Genomic DNA, 21496 nt, shown 5'->3' on the forward strand with positions numbered 1-21496 from the left:
GCACCGCCGTGGGAGCGGGGCTGCACCGCCCTGGGAGAGGCTGCCGACGGGCGGGATAGGGAAAAAGGCGGCGGGATGGAGGGGGATCGTGGTGCTCTCGGTGTACGTTTAGGTGTTCTTCCTCCGTAGGAAAAGCACTTTCCTCCCCATGACAACGAGCTGGGAAGGCCCGCTCGGAAGTGCCACACGTCGGGGATGCTGACCCCCAATGGCAAAGAATACGCCCAAAAAATCCCGGTAAGGGGCAACGGCGGCGACGGCGGGCAGAGACAGGGAAGAAAGTGGTACCGCGAGGCCTGGGGGGTTGGAAGCGGACTCCGTGGGTCACACCGACTTCTTTCTCCTCCCCGTGGAGAAAGGGGAAAATACCTCCCGTCCCGTCAGAGCCCCGAAATGTCTCATTCATTACGCTGTGATGGTCCCCCACTCCAGTCGGGCTGGAGATAGGCAGAGATATTTTTATGCTTCTGGAGCTTCATCAACAACCTGAATGGAAGAAGCTGCTAAGTTTTGACCCCAAACCGGTGCACATCACAGAGGTATTGCATATGAATCATAAATTAGTTGAATTTTAAATCTCTATGTTTTTACCTATGCTCGGCTCATATACACTAGTTATAATAAGGATATTGCAGTAGTACTTCATCAGAATGACTGACAGACATCCTTTGATTTTGTTGTGGCAAACTCTGTGGAACAGAAACTTAGAAACCTGTGTGGCAGAGAAGTTAAGCTAATCAGGATCACTGCAAAGTACAAAAAGCAATCAGGAGAAAGAAATAAGTCATTATCTCTGAATCGGTTGTTAGGTAAGGGGAAAAGAACAGCAAATTGATTTGCATCACAGTTGTGATGGCAAAGAGAAAAAAATCATTATTAGTTCAGAGAAGAGTAGGAAGAGTTTGTTCATACAGAGAAAAAGCAAGTTGTGAAGTTGGGGATACACCAAAGGGAGAAACTTTTGCCTCTAGGAGACAGACAAAGACAAATGTTAACATTTTGTTGTTTGGTTGTGATGGAGTGAGGAGCTTGCCCCAAGACATTCTTCTAGAAGGCCACCTGGAAGGGCAATGGGAGATGAGGCCCTGCTTGTATTAGCTGAAAACACGACAAATACAACTTTTGGGTGTTACAGAGACAGAGTGGTCTTTAAGTGCTGAATTGCAGATGTAAGTCTTAATCCCACTGAGGTTTCACAATGAGACTAAGAGTAGTCATATGATCTGCTGCAAAGTAACAGAGACATTCTCCCTTGTTCTAATTTATAAGAGAGAAGAACTAACTCACCTGATACTGAAACTCTTGCAAGCCTGGAAAGAACCACTTTCCCACTTTAACCAGCATATTGAGCACCATCAAGAGCTACCTGATGACAGCCTTAGCAAAGCTAAGCAAATCAGCAATATGGTACATGAGCTGCAGACTGGAGTTGAGAAAGTAACAGAAAAGGCAAGATTTTTGATGTAGCTTTTATTTATACCAGTTATGTGGCATGAGTGACTTTGGGGAGGGGGCAATGCCTGCTCCCACTTGGGCTTGGAGGCTCTTATTCAGCAAAATGCAGGACTTTGTTACAGATACAGTCATCTTTCTGTCAAAGGATGCGACTTAGTTTATAGATTGGCAGATATGTAGATGGCATTATAGGACTCCTTATCTTTGAGGCAGTATTTTAAAATGAATAGAGCCTTTTGTAGCTTCATATATGATCCGGTAATGACTTGAGTTTTCTAGGCCAGTAGAAAAGATGTGGGTAGACCATGATAAATGCTTAATAATTGTGTTAAGTTTTATTTGGATTTACGTTCTAAGTAAGTCAAGTATCACTGCTGTCTGATGCAAAGAGCTCCTTCCTAAGGCGATAATTTTATGCTGGGATAAGTTCTACAAGACAACAGTGGCATTGCTTAAGTCTGATGTCAGTCACAAAACAATTTCAAAACTCTGTTCTGAATTATGGCAGATCATATATAAATCATTGGATAACATTTTTTGTTATTTCCATTTCTCTCTTCTCATTACTAGCTAGAAGTCCTGACTGTTGCAATTTTTGTGCATTTATATCTAAAACTAACTGTCGTTTTGGCTGAACAAATGAAATCTGTGGGCCTATTCTCTAAAATGGCCACACTGCCAAGGTGTCTGTTTCAATAAAAAAAGTGATTAATAAACTAGTATCTTACACTAGTAGATCAACTTTCAGCTTCATGAACACAGGTGGGAAATACAAGTTTTAAAATGGTAAGCAGCTCATCACTAGAATAGGCTGAACTGTACCCTGCTCTAAAATGCAGCCTTGGTTTGGGTGACTCAGAGCTACACACAGGAACTCCATCATCCAAATGCAGCCGTGGTTTTGGGTTAAAATGGCCCTAAAGTTCAGAAAGAAGTGTTCAACCTCAAAGCTTGACCTTTGCTTCAAGCAAATTCTAAACTAGATACACCCTTTTGGTATATTTATCTGCTTTATTTTTCCTAACACCTTTGAAGGTATTACTAAGAGGGATCTCTTTGAAGTATTGACCTCCCTGTACTATGGATATACCACAGGGTAGAAATACCATTACAAAAACTAATGCATTTCATATTTTGCATCTGTGTTTTTCTGTTAAGACAGAAAAATTCTAAACTTGCTTTTGTTGTGAAGCACCTACTCCGACAGGTGATCACAATTGGCAGAATTCACCAGGTTAAATAAACAGCACTGGTGGATGCTCATGTTAGAAGCTTCCCTTCACAAAAAGCATTAAAATAAATGGCTAAAAAGTCTCAAGACTGATTTGCTATAATACTTCAAGAGGAAATAAAGATTTCCAAACAGGGGTTCCTCAAACTCAGATGGAGCATTCATTACTAGTGTATCAAATCATTTCAGTCTAGTCCAAAAATTGCAGAGATACCATAAGGATAAAAAGACAATGTTATTCTATGTAAGGACCTTTAAATATATATTCAATTAGTATGTGAAAGACCTGGAGTAGTACAGCCCAACATAGTGACACCTCCCTTGACTTCTGCAGTAGTATTTTTAAGATTTGTTGTATGCATAGTTACAAGCTGTACTTCTTTTCCTATTTTCAATACAGATGCAGTCAATGGGCATCATCAGCAATTCATTAAATGGAATGGCATCATCTGAAGGCACTGCTTTATCAATTAGTAATGAAGCAAACATGATGAGTGACTCTGACTTCATTCACTGTTTTAGGAGAGATTCCAATAAAGTACAAAGCTACTTAAAAATTCTCAAATGTAGGATTATGCCAGAAAATAGTTGCTAAATTGTAATCCCTTGACAAGTAGTCTTCAGCATGTTGCTTATAAAGATTAAATAAAATAGAACTTCTAAATTATCACTTTTAGAGTAATTTTAATAGGGAATTGGTTTTGAAATCCTTTGGCAGTTACCTGACACAGTTGACCAATGCAGATGAAATACTAAATAAAGCATCATGTGTGTATGTTTGTTAACGCACCAATAAAAAGGAGTACTATAGCATTAGATAAATAAATGTTCTTGCACATTATACTGTGACAGACTATATTATGGCTGATTCACACATGTTAGATATATACACAGAATTACAGAATGGCTTGGGTTGAAAGGGACCTTTAATGATCCCTGAGTTCCACCCCCCATTCCACCATTGGCAGGGATGTCATCCACTAGATCACCGTTGGTCAGGGCCCCACCCAAGCTGTCCTTGAAGACTTCCAGTGATGGGCCATCCACAACTTCTCTGGGCAATGTATTCCAGTGCCTCACCACTCTCTTCAATAAAGAACTTCTTCCTAACATCTAATCTAAATCTCTCCTATTTTAGTTTAAAACCATTCCCCCTTATCCTGTGACTCTCTACCCATCTACAAAGCTGCTCTCCCTCTTTTTTATGAGCCATCTTTTAAGTCCTGCAAGGCAGCAATGACATTTCCCTGGAGCCTTCTCCTCTATAGGCTGAACAATGCCAACTCTCTCAGGCTGTCTTCATGAGTTTCTTGTGGGCCCACTTCTTAAGCTTGTCCAGGTTCCCCTGGGTAGCATCCCCTCCTCTGCTGCATTGCTCAGCTTCGTATCTGCAGACTTACTAAGGGTGCACTCCATGCCACTCTCTGTGTCATTGAAGAAGATACTGAAGAGCACCAGTCCCAAGACAGAGCCTTGAGGGACACCACTTGTCACTGGCCTCCACCTGGACATAAGAACCACTGTCCAAAATTCTCTGGCTGCAACCAACCAGCCAATTCTTAACCACCAAATGGTACAGCCTTCAAACCCATGTCTCTCTAATTTGGAGATACGGGTGTGAAGTGGGACCCTGTGGAAAGCCTTACAGAAGTTGAAACATAGTTGAAAGTAAGGTTCAATTTGTTAAACCTTGGTACATCTATATACTATCAATAAAGTATATTTTTACACAAAGAAAATGTTTCCCCCCATTTCTACGTACATACCTACCTGCAGAATATTGCTTAACACTGAAGAGTGGCATTGATGTTGATCAGTTCATTTAACTGCAGGGCCTATGTCAGACTTTTATGTTCACATCATACTTCTTACTGATTTCTGTGGGCTTTCATACGTGTCCCATAAAATCTAGTATTTTTATTCATTTTGAATGCTCTTTTGTATCTGTAATGGCTTCACTGATTTCAGTAGAAACTCCTAAAGAAAAAGTTTCTCTGTGAAAAATAAGTCAGAATTCTCATCCCAATAGCATTTCAGTCCAAGGGCTGAGCAGGGAGTAGTAATAAGTCTCTTTCCCATTCCAGATGCTGACACAGACCTTGGGTTTTACAGTAATGATGACAAACTCTGTAGCAAATAAAAATATGAAAGCTGTCAGATATTTTATGGAAATCACATTTTCCTAGCAGCAGAGTGGTGCTGCTGGCTGTGCATAGAACAAAACTTCTTTGCATTCAGAGCCTAACTGAGCCATTTGAACAAGCAGTTATAATCAACATGGATTTATCTTTAAGATTCTTGAGTATTTTATCACTGAATGCTCTTTTCTGGCCTTACGTGATCTTGATGGTTGCTGACAGTAGCAGGAGCTCAGGCAGTCAAGAATGAGGAGTAAAATGCTGATTATTTAATAATGATACTGAATTTGGGCTTGAGAAACCTAGCAGGGAAAGCTCTCAAAGAAGCATTTATGCAGACCAGAGAAACAATTTTCAGTTACATCCCTGTAACTGCCGATATCCTCAGATATCTCCTATCTGGTGGATGGCTGATGTACTTTTGCAGCTAGAAGCTGTGAGTGTTCACAATTCGTGTCTGGTCCCTGCTGTGACAAGTATAGTAGAGAGGCAATGGGTCACATCGTGCCTGCCCTGAAGAAGTTACTAGCTGCAGTTGCTTGAGCAGTAAGATACCACAAACAGATAATGAAATAGGCAGCATTCGTGGGCAGATTTTGAGGAAATTCTGGAAACAAAACACAGCTCCAAAGAGAGCAAAGGAAGTCTCCTCTGAGCAAACGGACAGAACCAGAGGGGGATGCCCACACTGCCTGCATCTACCTGTGATCACAGAAGATGTAGTAGCAATTAATAGCTGTAGCATTAATGCGGCCACCTGGTGTAGCCGCAGTGCCGGAGTACAGCAGCCCGCTGGCGGTGTGTGCCTCCCATGCCAGCGAGGGGTCACTGCTGGCTCCCAAACGCTGCAGTGGGGCAACCGCGCCTTCGCTGGGGAGACAAGCCGTGCCGGGGTAAGGCCGCTGCGTACCGGCAGAGACACGACAGCCACCCTGCGTCAGAAGCGAGAGGTGACAGACACGGGAGGGGTCACTGCGTCGAAGAGGCTGACGGCAGGAAGCTCCCTCCGGACCGGCAGTGTCCCGCCCCGCTCCCCGCCATGGGAGGCGGGCGCGACCCCTATTGACCTGCCTGGTGGCAAGTAATTGCAAGCGAATTGCAAGGTGACTCAGAAATCAGCCGTACCCGCAGCTGGCAGGGCCTCCCAAGGGGTGCAGCTGAGGGTCAGCTGGAAAACGTCGCAAACGGAGCAGGTCATACAAAAAACTCTCATCTCCTCCGAAGTGCTAAACCCTGGGAACGTTTTGCTGTACAGAAATGTGAAAGCAGAGAGAATGAGATAGTGGGTGGCACACGAGGAACAACAGCGCACCGAAGTATTATCCACAGTCATTCATCCTCATTAGTGCTGTATTTCAGTTTTGCCTTTGGCTGAAGCGAGGCATGTTGGTAAAACAAAAGCCTTCCTATATTGCTAGCATTGCCTTGCTTCCTCTTGCGATTGAGGAAACAACCGAGCAGTGAGCTGAAAAGGGCATGTTTTTCTCTGTGGCCACCGATGCCTCAAACAGAAATACCAGTGACGGTTGCTTTTGCACAGGGGAATACTTCATCTCCTGCATTATTTCCTCCAAGACAGCAGCGTAACTGGTTAAGAGAATTTGATAATGTAAAATCGTGTGCTACTATCAAATGCTTTGGAGTTTGAGAATCCATCACTTTTATATCAGAATATTAATTTAGGAGAAACAATTCTGTAAATTAATGGAAAATCAGAAAATCAGGATTGGTTTCCAGTTAAGCAGTGGCATCATGTGCAACAAAATAGGCAAGTCATGATATAATTTCCATTTGTGAAACAATCTGTTTCCATTAAACTTTCTTGTCAACCAAATAAATTTAAGAATTAGAAATATCTCCGTTGTTCTTCAGACCTTATTCCATGAAACACTGCACGATAATCCCAGAATGTTGACATTTTTGTACAGTCCAATTAATTTGTTTCAATTATTAGAACTGGCTTCTGCACATCAGAGATTTCCTCATCATAATGTTTCCATTTTTTTCAGAATGAGAAAGGATACAACAGAGACACTCCCAGTGACTGAAAACTCATTTCATTCCTTTTTTTGATAGTGTATCTTAAATTTAGACTGAATCTCATATGTGCTGATGTCTGGATGGTAGATTAAGTGGCTAATGTCACTTGTAGTTTAGCTCTTATCTAAACCCACATGATAGCAAAACAGAAACAAATTGAAACAGTCTTCTTTGCATAATATACATTCATGTTCAGCTACCCACATTCAAATATTGACCTGTAATTAAAAATTACTTGGAAATACAGAAAAATGCCTCAAGGGTTGGATGCTTATAAAAAGTGGCATTTCTGTGTGCTTTAGCAAGCACTAGAAGATCACTATAGAGATGTTACCTTCTGACATCCCGGTCCACCATGCCCAGCTTCAGTGCTCAGAATTCCAACCAATATAAAAACAAGGAGTTGCCATTTTCTTGCCATGAATTTTGATGCAAGTCTGCATGGGGAGCATTTCAGATCCAGGTTTAACTATCCCAGTTTATCTTACACAGCAGCAGTCACCATAACATATCTTAGAACCATGCTCATTTAAAGACTTCCACAGTCCATGACAATTTCATCCACTGTGAACCTTTCTCTGCAGGGACTTTTTGGTCTCCCTGTGGTTCAAAGTGGAGTCTCAAGTTAATTGGATCCTAATTCCTCTCTGGTCCTTTCTAAAGGCACTGGATTTACAGCTATCATAATGAAATTGGTTTGTCTTTCCTTCTAGTATGTGAAAATCAGTAACAGTCTAGTTGGTAAGAGGTGCTTGAAGCATGTGAATGTACTTAATTTATGTCAGTCTTTTGACTGCAGAAATATTTGTCAGAGGAGCTGTGTGGCTACAGTGATGGTAACTGCTATTTAAAATGCAGTACTAGTAAATCACAGCAGATAAAACAAATCTGATGTATTACTGCAGCTCAGGAGTGACATTTGACCATTGTACTACTGTTCTGACACTGAAGTTAGTAATGCAGTTTCGGGCCTTAAAGCAGCCCTGTTCTCCTCAGCAGATCATAACAATTATTTTCTGTTTGGCAAAGGATCAATAAAAACAAAATAACTTTCAAAATAATTTTATATCGTAAATCTGTACAACCAAAGTTTAAGTGCTGACACTGCTGTGGTCAGCAAATTCAGTTTTTAAAGATATTATATGAGGTCCATGGAGGAGCTAGCTGGCCTCTCATGTTCACAGTCTCAGTGTCGTTCACACGCAGTAAAACATGACTGGCTGTGGCTGATACAGGCTACAAAAGTCTGCATCATGATACATTTTAAAAGTCCAAGAGCCAGACCTACAGGGAAATCAGCAGCCTCTTCTTAGGTATCAGGGAAGCTCCTCTGCCTGGCTTTAAGAACATACTTTCAAGATCCACATTCAGATCCATCTGGAGGATCTTCAATAGGTGGGATGAGAAAAGCCTCTCCTGTTCCTGAGGCTGCTGGGTTGGCCAGTGAGATCCCTGTGTCAGCAGCACAGCCTGAGAGCATGGAAGTCTGCAGCACAGTTAACAAAGCAAGTACTGAGTCTCAGCCCTTTCTCCCTTTCCTTGTTGTATTCTGTATTACATTAGCATTGGTAAGTTGCCAGAACAAACAGAGAGGTGCCCAGCAAGTATAAGTATCTCCTTTGTTTGCAGCCTCTGAAGAGATGAGTTTTTTAACTGTGGTTTGCAGTTTGAGGAACTCTCCCCAGTCCCAGGATCCCAATAAATGTCCTTCATAATACTCCACAGCCTGTAACTGTAGTCTCAAAATGCTACACATAGGAAATACCTCAGACACCCTACACCTCCTAGATAATACAATGTAACAAGGGGAATAGTGAATCGCCTACCAAAAAGTAAAAAATTAAATAACAATTTACTCCACAACAATTGCATGGCTTTTTGGAATATGTACAATATAGTTCGAAAGATTTGGAGCCCAAGGCAAGAATAATCAGAAACATTCAAGGCGTATATGATGAGAAAAGCCAGACTAGACTATCATAATCTTTTGCCTATAATATATATGAATGCCAGAAAGAAAACAGTCCCTATAAAACCATAATGTTCTCCAAAAGGTTTTGCCTGTAACATAAAATATCTTTAGTCTCTCTTCTCAACAAAGGCTTCCATAAATGCATGAAAAAGAAAATGAATGTTATGTTCCCATCTTGAGCCATAAACATTTGCAAATAAAACAAAGAAAGATACACTTAAATTCATAGACAGATCTCCTTAAATTTGATTAAGCAAGCAAATAATTTTAAGTAGCTTTAATAATATTCAAGGCTACTTGTATTACACAGAATACTGTCCTGTCTTTGATAGAGACATATGCTAATGTGTCTGGCACCAGTTTAAACAGGAGTAAGTCAGGACTAAGGCATGTCATCTCCATAAGTACTTTTCTGAAATCGCTGTAGTAGCAATTTTTCCAGTTATGGGTCTGTTGCTTAGTGCATTTTGGCTACAATTCTGCATACTGTCATGACAGTTTTGAAATACAAAAGATTCTACCAACAGCCAAAAAAAAGACACTGCCATTCAGAGTTAAGAATGCTGGAAGATTCATGCATGGGTGAAAAGACAGAGGTCAGTGAACTGCACTTCCCAGTACACACTCTCATCAAAGTTACTTAAACATGGAATATTTTATAGAGTAGGTTGGTTGCCTTTTAAAATTGCATAGTTTACCGGGGTTATCAGCTGCCCTGTGACCATATTCTTTAAAGCTAATTGAATACTGACATAGGTGAGGACAGATGGAGAAAACACACCAAAAATGCCTATGTTTGTCCACGTGAATGTATTGTGTTATTTCATTATTGGGAATTATTAAAGGATCAGGGACATGGATCATTCACAGAATTATGGGATCAATAAAAGAACTGTAGCAAGAGCCTGCAAGCAGAAGGCCTGTGTGTGAGAAGAACTCTCCATGAGAAAAATCTCTGTGAGAACCAAGCTGGGAACAAGAAGGGAGTTTTGAGAAGGTACAGCTGTGTAGATAAGACTGAGAGAGAAGGGAGATAAACTCTGAATTCTTTTAATCATAACATAACTGTAGAAGCTTGCCAATGTAAGTCCAATTATGTAGAAGTAGAAATGTGCTTTGATAAGCTTTAAGCCACTTAAGAGTTAACAAGCTGGTATACTATATAAGTGCCTTTGGATTGCTAATAAACGGAGTCTTGCTCTTATCAACCATATTGGTTTGGACTGCAAGTTTCCTCCCCCCGCCGGAGTCCCCGGGCACCTCTTCTTTTTACAATTCCAACATTTGGCGCCCGAACAGGGACTCAGACTCCAACTCAGAGCTAGGAACTCGAACTCAGACTGGCACTTCGTTCCTCTCGACCCAGCGGAGTCCCCGGGCTTCTCTTCTTTTTACAATTCCAACATTTCATGAATTTCAAAAAGAACCCAAACCCACCTACTGTCTTGAGAGAAACAAAGTTCTTCTTATCTCATGCACAGAAGAAATTAATTGGTATGACTAGAATGAGAGATAAAAGTGATTCTCTATTAAGTGTGTTTTTAATGAGCTTCACATACAGTGCAGTTGTATAAATCAGAGCACAAATTCAGCTTCATGCTCTTCTCTTCATTTTACTTACCATCAGTTCCTATTTTACTTTTAAGGTCAGTACCAGACTGGAAAAGACACAAGAAAAGACTGAGTATTGAAGAATAATTCTGAAGTCATTAGTTGTTTGTAATTTTAATGGTGTTAGACTTTACATATTTTTGAAGCATAAACTAGTTAGCTTTACAATGTTCAAATATTGTTAATCTTAAAAGACTGCTCATTTGAAGCCTGCACTCTCCTGCTCAATTTACCAACTTCCCCTACTCCCTTACACTTAATGATGCCTTGGTTGCAGTGTCTTGGTCAGGATACAAATAGAGTGGGCTCTGCGATGAATTTGCCCTTGGAGGTGGTTGTGTACTAGTCAGTCTTTCAGAACTTCCTGGAGAATTCTCCCTCCACCTTGGACTTGCCTGATCTTCAGACACTTCCCACACAGATGGGCATGGGGAGGTAAAATTCATGGTGGATCGTGAGAGGTAGTTCTCCTGAAGACCTTCTTCTTGGAGGCACCTGTTAGAAAGCACTTCTTTTTCTTTGGAGTTTCGCCATTTCATCCTTCGATTCTGAAACCAAATTTTCACCTGTTTGCAAGTTAATGAGAGTTTATTATCATTCTTTGCTTTAAACAACTTTGCCCTAACAAGTATTTTTTTCTTTCCATCCTCTCAGTTTCACATTCCTTCCTTATTTGTTGTTACTGTAGAGATCCAGTGAAGCCAGCTGACTGACATCTGAGGATTTTTCCATCACTATTTACTACACCTGGACCAAATATTCTCCTTGAATTTCACCACCTACAACAGGTGATTATTTGGCTTAGGCTAGAAAATGGACAGCCCAATAACTAGGGATATAAGAGTTTCCTACAGCAACATCCTTCTAGACAGAAGAGAATTCCCAGAGAAAATTAGTATCGTCATTAAGAAAACTAAGTGATGTAACTGTAATATTAAGAATTTGACTACATTTTGTGAAATTTTTTAGGCAGCACACTGGTGAATGCAAATGCACACTTCCATTGAAATAGTTTTCCTGCGGAGATCACAGTACTGTACATCACACTGAGAAACACCACACTCTGCTTGTTTTTGTTTATTGTTGCAGTGCTTGCAATGGTGTCAGAGTCATCAGGTTGCAAGGAACCAGACCACCAGATCCAACCTCCTATGCAAACTGGAGCCAACTGCAAAGTTAGATCAAATTGTTGAGAGCCTTTTCAAGTTCTGAAAATCTCCAAGATAAAGATGATGAGAGCTCCCATCACCATCCCCAGGCTTTTCTGCCCCCCAGTCAGCTTCTGCACACATATCTTAAGCACTTTCAGTCCTGCTGCATGCAAAGAAACAAAATTGTACTGTTACTCTTTCAGTATTTCAGCTGCAATCTAGAGGGCTGCATCTACTCCAGCACCTTCAGAATCCCACCTGTCAGCAACTACCACGTTCATTTTCTGCTGTTACATGCCCTCACAAGCTTTTTTTTCCAGATTCTTTCATGTTTTGTGCTCTTCAAGACAGGCACTTTTCCTTTGTTTTTATCTGCAGATAGGTGATGCCCCCAAGGTTCCAGATTGGACTACTGCTGCTCAGCACCACTCTTAATGCAGCTGTTCAGTCATAACAGTTCACTGGATGCATTAGACCTTTAGCTAAACTCTAAAATCCTGCAGTAGACAAACTCAGACTCATGCAAAAAATCCCAAGAAATGTGAATTGGTAAGTGGGAGTGTTTTAGAATGTCACCCTGCAAAGTTTTTCTTCCTATGGCATCTCTCAGCTCTGAAAATCTCTTTCCTTGTGCAGTCAAGTGTCTTTCCATAGGAATGGTTGCCTGTTTCTTGGGACAGAACAGTTCCAGAGGGAGTGCTGTTGACTGCCTTGTCCCTAGCTGTTCATCTGTGAGTGCAAAGAGAATGAAGGAATGATCTATGCTCAGATGTTTTTTCCTGCCTAGATCACTGCCTTTCGAGCAGTGGGATAGAGCATAGTTCCCTACCACAAAGCTTCTGAGGGGGCTCTGTCAGCCAGCAAAAAAAGGGAGTTGGAAATGAAATGCAGAGGTCATGTTTCCTCGTGAAAATGGAGCGATCAATTTTTGAATGCATACATACAGGAAATACACCAGGAAACTGTTCAAGTATTCCCTGGTTTAAGCTGCCATTGATTTACTGAGGTCTTTGCAGGTAAAAGAGCTCAGGGCTGCCCCTGCATTGTTCAGTTTTCTTCCTTCAAAGCCATTTTAAAGATTTTTCCCCAAAAGGACATTCCTTACCTGAGACTCCTTTAGACCCAGGTTAAGGGCCAGTTTCTTCCTGTCTGTTTTACTAATATACTTCTGCTTCTGGAACATTTTCTCCAAAGCTTTCCTCTGGTCTTCAGAAAAGACAGCTCTTCTTAATATGCCTCTCCGGGATTTGGAGTTGGACTCCTGGCTCAGAAGAGGCAGTACACTTTCCTCCCCTAGTGGAAATAGATGAGAGTTTCCCATAACATCTAGCACATATCAGAGAAATATTAAGTGCTGTTCATTATCATGCTTGCAGATTCTTGTCCCACTTTTGATTTGTGTGTGTTGTAATGTGTGTTGTAATGCTTCAGTCATGAAGTGTGTTGTAATGCTTCAGTCATGTTCATCAAGGATTAAATCCTCACTTGGATCTAGAGGTGTTGTCAGTAGTCAAACGTCTCCCCCTGACATGGTACAAAGTAAATCAGGTGAGTCCATAGAGGAATATTAGGACAGAGCCCATGATACTGCAAAATTCAAATACAGTCAGGGAGAAACTTCACTTTTCTTCGCCTGTCGTCACCACTAAATAAACTGCAACATGTTTATCTGGGAGTTTATTTACCCCTTGTGCAGAATGTAAAACCAGATAAAAGTGGTCTGTAATACTGATTCAAAGAAACTAAGTAGGCTTTCCTCTATATTTTTTTTTTTTTAAATAATGAAAGGCTTTCAGCGTGAACTGTTTCTCAGAAAATCCCTGGTCATTCACTTAGTTATTCTGGAAACTGCAGCAATTTCTTTATTAGAGGATTTGGAGAGTACTTGGACTTACTTCTTTCAGCCTGGTTTCTAATCCTTTGACGTCTCATAGCAAGTCCTGGGAGGGCAGTTTCCAATGAATCCAATCACATCCCCTTGATACATGCCTAGAGGGAGCCCTGCCCTGGAAAACAGACTCAAAGCTGCGGGACAGAGCTGCAGTGGAGAAGTGGAAGTGTTCGCACAAGCAGCACAGAAACCTCAAGATAAATCTCTTGTGTTCCTCGCACCCAATAAAACTTAAAGCCATAGTGCTTTCCCATGGTCCCTCTCCCCTAGAAGGATATGGTGTATGAGAAGCAGTCCTTGGTGAGAGGCTTCATATGCCCTCCAGTGCTCCCAGCTTCCTCAAATACTCACAGAGGGAGCAGGAGCAGGGGCCAGTTGAATAGGGCCCATCATCAAGCATAGCATGTGATAATTGGGGCAGATGCAAGCAGGCCAGGAAACAGCTGCACTTTGGCTCAGAAACCTGTTCGATGGCTGTACAGCCACTGACACCTACAATCTCTCTGTTGGAGTGGCAATTCAGATGCAAGCTGCCCTCCTGTTGTCCACCTTCTCACATCCATGGGCCTAGATTGCCCTCCCAGCTTACAGTTACAGCAGCTGCAAAGGTGTGTTGCTGCTCAATTCCTACCAAGGATCTGATAATTTTCATATTGAAGCCAATGGCGAATTCCCCCTGAAAAGCTAATTCTTTAAAATACTGAACATTTTTTTGTGAAAAAGTCTATTCTAGTCAGCTGTAATGGGGTGGGGGGAAATTAAACACATTTTTTCAATTGATATAGTGCTCTTGAAAATACTAATGAAATCCAGATGCAACTTCAACAAACTGTTCCTTGGGACTACACCACATTTCAACTTCTGCATATTATACATAAATGCACACGGGTATATGTATCTTTAAACACCCACAGAAAAACAAACACACATATACTGAGGATATTGTAGTATAATGATGAGAAACTGAAGTGTGTATGTGTATGTCTTGCAAAGTTAACTAAATACTTTTGAAGTCATGTGTTACTGGTTTGATATTACATACACTACCCCTGCATCCTGCTTCCAGCTCGGACTAGTAGAGGAGGCGTATCAGAAGCTGAGCAAGTGTACAATGATTATTCCCTAAAATAACACTACCACTCTGAAACATTACTGATTTGGAGACCATTGCATTCTGTCAATTCTTTTCCTGAACTTTTCTACATGTCGAGAAATAAAGATCTTTATATTTGTCCCTCATAACAGCCTGTGGTAAAAAATAATGATTATGATTTATAATGTTACGGTATAAATAATCCTTAATTTATACAGATGCATTTCAATTTTCAAAATTATATCTAAGACCAGATAAAAAAATCACAATCAACTGATTAATGTCCTGACATTTATTACACTGTGATACACAGTCAGACTTCATGCAAACCGAAATAAACAATCTGCAGAACAAAAGTCAAATACCGCAATGGAGGTTTCCACAAAGAGCAAGCCAGGTTGATATTTCTCTGGGGAGTGCAGAGCCCCTTCACAACCCCCACTGCATGCTCCAATCATGCCTACAAAACTGGGGGCAAGCTGGGAGCCTTCCTTCCTCAAGCATGTTTTCTCTCTTTCTTGCTCAAACTTAGTGAATTTAGATACCTTTTTCCAGGTAGCATCTGAGTAGTTTCTGCTGAATTGTCAGCCATTCTCAGGTCTACTGGAAGGTACAGTCTGGCAGCAGCAGAACTGGTACCTTCTCTTATCCCTACTGTGTGATGAGAGACACCAGCAAGGAAAGAGGGCTGGTCCTTGCCGCCCGGCCTCCATTCCACAATGGAGTTGTCAGCCAAGGACAGAGGATGCCAAATTATGTGACCCCTTAAAATTTGTCTTGCCTGGCTGGTTGTTAACAGTCAATCAGCAAGGAAACAACCTCCTGCTGGAGCCTCGAGGCACCAATTAATTCCTGTACAGGCAGCATGTAGGGTCCAGGTTAACACCTGTATTAGACTAACTTAATAGTGAGGCCTCTTTACACTCTACGGCACAGTATGTGCTGGATTTTAAAAGATTACCTAAACAAAATTTAATGAAGAGCAGAATGTTCAGAAGCATTAGCAAACAGCCACTGGGTCAAAAAATCTGAAACCCACCCCCAACAGAGTAGCCTAGAGAACTTCTTTAAAAATAAGCCATATTCTAAAAGGTACTCCAACTGTTACATAAAAACTAAATTTCAGTTTGTGGATCATAGGATTTTTCATTGCAGTGGGATAGGCAGTCACTTATACATTTCAACAATTCCAGCAAAATTAAATATGTCAGTTTGCAGCTTGTCACTCTGAACATGCAGCAAAAGGTTGAGTGTTCTGCTGACATAAATGTGACCAACTATTTCCTCTGTGACTGGTTTGATTTTTGTTTTTCTTTGGTTTTTTTTAAGTCTTTCCTTTGTATCCTAATATATAGTGATAAATGTCCTCTTAATCTGTGGAACAATCTTCATTTGCCTTCATGGCAGAGACCACCTTGAAGGAGCAAGTAAAAGCTTTAGTCATGGTTTCCATTTTTTCATTAGAATTCAATACATTCTAGTTAAATGGACAATTAATAGGTCACTTCCAAAATAGTAGTGTATCAGTCCTGGTTAATAAACAATCCCCACAGTTGATAATGGGCCTATGTATTCAGCAAGTCCCTGTATACACTCAGCTCATCCACTAAATCCCTTTTCAGGTAGACAGGGTTATATGGGAAGATGAGCTAGAATGAGTCTATAAAAGTCAGTTTCATTCACTGCTTTATTTTTCAGTCAAGTGCTTTAAATGGTGTCCAGAAAATCTCTTGGAATGTGAGACAGGAGAAAAGACTGGCACACAGAGTATTGCTTTATGGTCATACAAAAGGGCAACTGACCCTTGCCCAGGCCTTTTCAATGTGAAATGGTTCCTAAAGTTCATCTGCACAGTGAAAAATTGTGGTGAGGTCGCGTGTGGATGAGTAAAGTGAAAGTGGTGATTGGTCATGGTGCTGTCAGCCATTGTGGGAGAGCCGAGGCCATGTAAAACGCTCTGTGGGAAAGTGTCAGCCCCCTAAAGAGGTGCTCAGAAACTTGCAGCTCATTAAACTGCCAGCATTTGCTGCCTCACTTGTCAAGAATCATTCAACTTAGCAACTGCCCTTCTGAAACATTCATAAAAAGCATGCACTTAGTCAGGAATGGTTTGAATGCAACTGTGATAAAAAAGTATATGCCAGAGCACATATAAGCTCCAATTTTCATTTGGATTTGACATGCAATTTGTGCTTTTTTTCTGTTTTGAAGAAAAAGGAAATGCTCCTTCTGTTTGCATTCCTGAGCCATAAACACAAAATCATGACTATCCATTCTTACACTATGGCATGCAATCTTCCCAATAAAGGTTAAATCTAGTTTTGGATTAAATGGAAGTATGTTCTAGTTCTTAATCCTGAAAGGATAGTGTATACTGGCCAAAATTCTCTTCAACATACTTCTTCAATTTTTTACATTATTATTAAAAAAGAGAAACAAATTAAACGTGTGCACACATTTGACTGCTATAAAAAGAATGACTGTTGTATTTAAATAATGCTAAGGCTTCCTGAATCATAATTTCCCCCTAAAGAACATTAAAATGCAGCATGCACTTTACGATCCTCTAGCTCTTTTCTTATTTGCAAATGTTTACTGACACTGATTTTTAAAAGAGTTACTGATTTTAAAGAATTGTTTCTAGCAAACTGAAAACAAGACACTTTCCTAGGTTAGCTCTGTCTGGGTGTCTCAATGCCATTAGAAACCTCTCACAATTGCTCAGTGTACTTAAGTTTGATAAATCTTTGGAAACCCTCTGAATAGGATTGCTGTGATTTTACTAAGGAATTAGCTGCTGCCATTGCATCACCAATTAGTTTTCCAGAACACATTAAATCCTGCTGCTTTGGTTTACAGAATAACTCAAGCATTACTGATGAAGCATAAAAACTTACTTGGAAAAGCAGTGGGGGATGCAGGGTGCTGACAGGACCCACCGCAGCATGCTGAGTAGAATGGCGGGGCTCGGAGAAAAAAGTGTTTGGAAAGAGCTGCAAAGAAAGCATAGATCTAATTGATTATCCATTGAGCTTAGGTGATATTCATAACAACAGTCCTCCAAAAAGTCAGTGTGTAAAATCCTGCCCCACAAGTTCTTTTTCTTTTTTTCAAGATGGTGATATTTTTAAGGCAAACAATGATAAACCAAGTAATTGTTCTTTAATTTAGCAAGGTTATTTTACATGTGTAGCTTAGCTATAATATGCAAAATTCTCCCTATAAGAATTAAGCTCTGCAGACTAGAAATTTGCTTCTGTAATTGCTGTAATTGTAGGGGTTTTCCTAAATGTTGGCATTGAACACATTTTTTCAATAATACGTTGTTGAAATAATGAGTATAATGAATCTGAAAAACTTACTTAAAATAACTCTAGGAAGCATGACATCCTAGAAAAAACAATCAGCTTGTACTCCAATGCTGTTAATAGTACTCAAACCAGTAACGTCCTCAACGAGAAACCTTTATGAATAAAATTTATAAAATGCCATGAGATGAAACAGCTGAGCTCTATAGGCACAAACTACAGGGCCTGATTCTGTTATCTTGACTGTCAACTTAGTCTTGCTGGAAAAGTGCTCTAAATTTAAATAAACCACTTGCTGAAAGCTCTGCTTGATACAACAAAAAATATTGCAAAATCAACTCACAGTATTAGGCAATATTTGGTAAACTTTTAATGAAATTTTTTTAGTCAAAGTCTCTCATATCTAAAAAGTGCTTCCAAATCATGGAAAGGTCTTCATTATCTATTTATCCCTTAGTTATTTTCTATAAGGCTCATGGGCTTTTCCATTAATACTAATTACCTTTCAATTTCTGCTTGTACTAGTCAACTATGAAACCTGGAATATTTATTTCAAAAAAAGATACATCATGCTAGAACTGTACACTTGTAAAATGTGATCAGCATCAAAACATCTATGTCACTTTCTTCTTTTGGTTTAGGCAGAAAATAAGTGGCTCTAGAGCCTGTACTGTAGTTGTCCAAATCTCCAGAAACAAAAAATTAAGTAAAAAAAACCAACCACATAACTGCACACTTAGGTAAAAAAAAATTAAGAAATCAACAACCAGAAAGAAAGATAAATAAGTAAATGTTTCTAGGCCATGCTGCTAATTTTTAAAGGTTTTTCAACTGGAATTAAAAATAAAGGTCACTCAAAATTAGGTTTCTGAGTACGTATTAAGGCCTCAAAATAAGTTTTCTGACCCTAAAATGTGCTGTTATCCCAGAGCAAAAAAACTATTTCTGTCAAAGTCTAACTCTAAACATTTTGAAAGTATTAACTTGCAATTGCTGATTGGTAAGCATTTTGCCAGTACAGCTTTTTATTGAAAGTTTGCTGCTTCTAATGAAATACAAATATATTTCAAGAGAAATTAATTGTCTGGTTTTGAGGTGTATGCTTGCAAAACATTTACTAAAAAGAATTATTTACACCAGGCATTAGTATTCTAAAGCTTCTTTTCCACACAAGACCATCAAATGTGGAACCATGTCCTTAGAAACTTAAAGTAGTCAAGATCATGCAGCCAAGTATTACCTATCCCATGTATCCAAAGGGCTTCAATGCAACTGGTGGAGTGTGTAAGTTGAAAAGGATTTGAGTAACTCAAGAAGCACGGGAGCTGTAGAAGATAAATATCAGCCATCCTCCTGGACATGAGAGCTCCTTATTGACAGTATCTTTTATCTGCTGCAATTCCCGAACTCCCAGGTGAAGAGCTTTTCCCTCCCTTCCTTGGGAGGCACATTCCTCATGCTTGTAACCAATTTCCCTTCCAGTCAGGTAAAACTCTCCGCTTCTAAAAATGCAGATTAGAATACAGAAGATGCCACACTCTACTCCTTTACTTTCTTTTTAAATGTCTTGGATATTCCTTGGCTGCCATAATGTCCCATTCCCTCCAATCACTGCTCCAGCACTTTGTTCATGCCACACAACTTTTGTCAGACATGTTGTCCTGTCCTTGATATTCCCTGCTGTGGTTTCTTAACTCTGTCCAGTTCCTTGCTCTGTTTTGGTAATGTGAGGCTCATAATGGTATGTGATAAAACCAGAAGACAGCTGGATAAATCAGAATTGAACAAGCTATTGATTCAGATAGCATGCTCCTGCAAATAACGACAGGAATAGGAAAGGACAGTTTCCTACATTCACTAAATATCTCAACAAGTTAGCTGCAAGCATAAAGGTCTGAAGACGGATCAGAGTAAAAACTTAAGCAAACTCTTTGCTTAAGCAAATTCCAAACAAGCAATGTATTTCCATGGAAGTTGCTGACTGATTTAATGCACTAGCACAGTACAACGATGCAAACAGCAGATATCTTGACCCTAATTCTGCTCAAGTTGATGGAAATCACGAGTCTGGCTTTCTTGGGCATTTTACTTAATTCTTTCAACCAACTGCTGCTTTTTCTGCCTGCAGGGCACATATCTCCTTGAAGCAGAATACTTGCTTAAGAAATAAGATGCAGGTGATATCCACACATAACTCTGAACAAAGAGGTTCCTGAGCCCACTTCTCAAGACTAATTCAGTCTAGATCCTGGAGAATAAACAATGCCGTGATGTCTCTGTAAGCCTATAGCTAACACGTATCTCTAGTTCATAGACTTTTTTAATGTGCTGCAGCTGTACTGATGGACAAGTGAATTCTACATTATGTACACGAAATGACATCCCTACATCTACTGAAACTGTTGCACTCAAACCAATGTGCAGCAGTTATGCAGAGTTACATCAGTAAAAAAATCTGACATGATACAGGGATAGTCAACTCTATCGTGGGAGTTCTACATAAGAGAAAAATGTTAATGCTTCAACATAATATATCCAATTATATTTTTTATCTTTGATAAAAACAACACAGTTCATCACATTAAATGGCTTCCACTACCTGTGTGAAACTGCATTAACAGAATTTAAATTGTTCCGAGAAAAATCATATCTTTGATATATATGTATTTCAGAATTATACTGAAATTGTACCAGTAGAAGTTACATAATACCTATCAGTTTTGAGAACAATATAGAAAAAGCATTACCTATTATTTTCTTTTCACATAGATCACAGCAACTCTATCAATATCTGTTGGTCAAGAGATGTAAAGCAAACACTCTTTGCTGTTCGCATAAGGCTGAAAATTGCAGAGATGTCAGAATATTAATTCTGACATTTTTTGGCCAGAGTGAGGTAAACAATAACCAAAAGGCAGCTGTTGCTCCCAAACATGTATAGGAACTTAAAGCAGGAGACAAATCCTAAAAATTTGTATTCAGGACACTTAAGTCTTCTCCTGCTTTACATCTCCATTTCATAAAAACTGAGACTGAAAAATGGCTATTGAGGGAAAGTGAACTGATGGTAAACTTCTGCCATTATCCATACTGGCTCCTTCACTGCACATGCTGCTAGTCTGTTGGGGATTTTTAAAGATAACTGATAAAAATGTGGTACCAACCCGTGAAGAGAACTGGAACACCTCCAAAAAATTATTCAGAAAACTGCCTAGACCCAGCTAACAAAACTAAGAACAGGACCAGAGAGATCTCAAGCTGCATGAAGACTTTAATTCTCCGAGTATTGCTCAGTCCACATGAACTGCTTTCCACAGTGATGCCTCAGCTCCAGCCCTGGCATAAAAATTAAATATATTACCAGAAAAATCACAGCATTTCATCTGAAAATCTTGGATGGTTTGTGCCCATAACATGGGCACAACTGCAATTTCCTACCTACATCCATTCCTGGCAATGATTAAAGCAGGCTTTTGCAAAGCTGCAGGGAAGAGCTCCCTGAAAGTAGTCCAGCAGTAGCTCTGCCAGCTTAGTGATCCAGCTGAGCCACATTTCTGCTCCTGAACCACAAGCCCTGGACTTCATGATGAGTCATGGCTCTTTCCC

At 40.1% G+C, this 21496-nt stretch overlaps 2 protein-coding genes across 2 annotated transcripts in view; one reads left to right on the top strand and one right to left on the bottom strand.

The window, feature by feature from the left end:
* The first annotated feature begins 75 nt into the window (after positions 1 to 75).
* LOC103614868 (prolactin) lies at positions 76 to 3527 on the top strand. Its single transcript, XM_017733157.1, has 3 exons — positions 76 to 237; positions 1270 to 1449; positions 3087 to 3527. The coding sequence occupies exons 1-3, from the start codon at positions 196 to 198 to the stop codon at positions 3279 to 3281; spliced, it is 417 nt and encodes a 138-aa protein (XP_017588646.1). The 5' UTR covers positions 76 to 195; the 3' UTR covers positions 3282 to 3527.
* Positions 3528 to 10358: 6831 nt separating this feature from the next.
* DBX2 (developing brain homeobox 2) overlaps positions 10359 to 21496 on the bottom strand; it is a gene marked incomplete at its 5' end in the record, with an annotated part of 17010 nt that continues 5872 nt past the window's right edge. The window contains 3 exons of the mRNA XM_017733088.1: positions 10359 to 11013; positions 12704 to 12891; positions 17480 to 17575. Of these exons, the coding sequence (XP_017588577.1) occupies positions 10690 to 11013; positions 12704 to 12891; positions 17480 to 17575 (608 nt within the window). The remainder of the gene's footprint in view (positions 11014 to 12703; positions 12892 to 17479; positions 17576 to 21496) is intronic.

This window comes from Corvus brachyrhynchos, unplaced genomic scaffold (assembly GCF_000691975.1).
Source record: "Corvus brachyrhynchos isolate BGI_N302 unplaced genomic scaffold, ASM69197v1 scaffold32, whole genome shotgun sequence".
In the NCBI taxonomy this organism is placed as follows: domain Eukaryota; kingdom Metazoa; phylum Chordata; class Aves; order Passeriformes; family Corvidae; genus Corvus; species Corvus brachyrhynchos.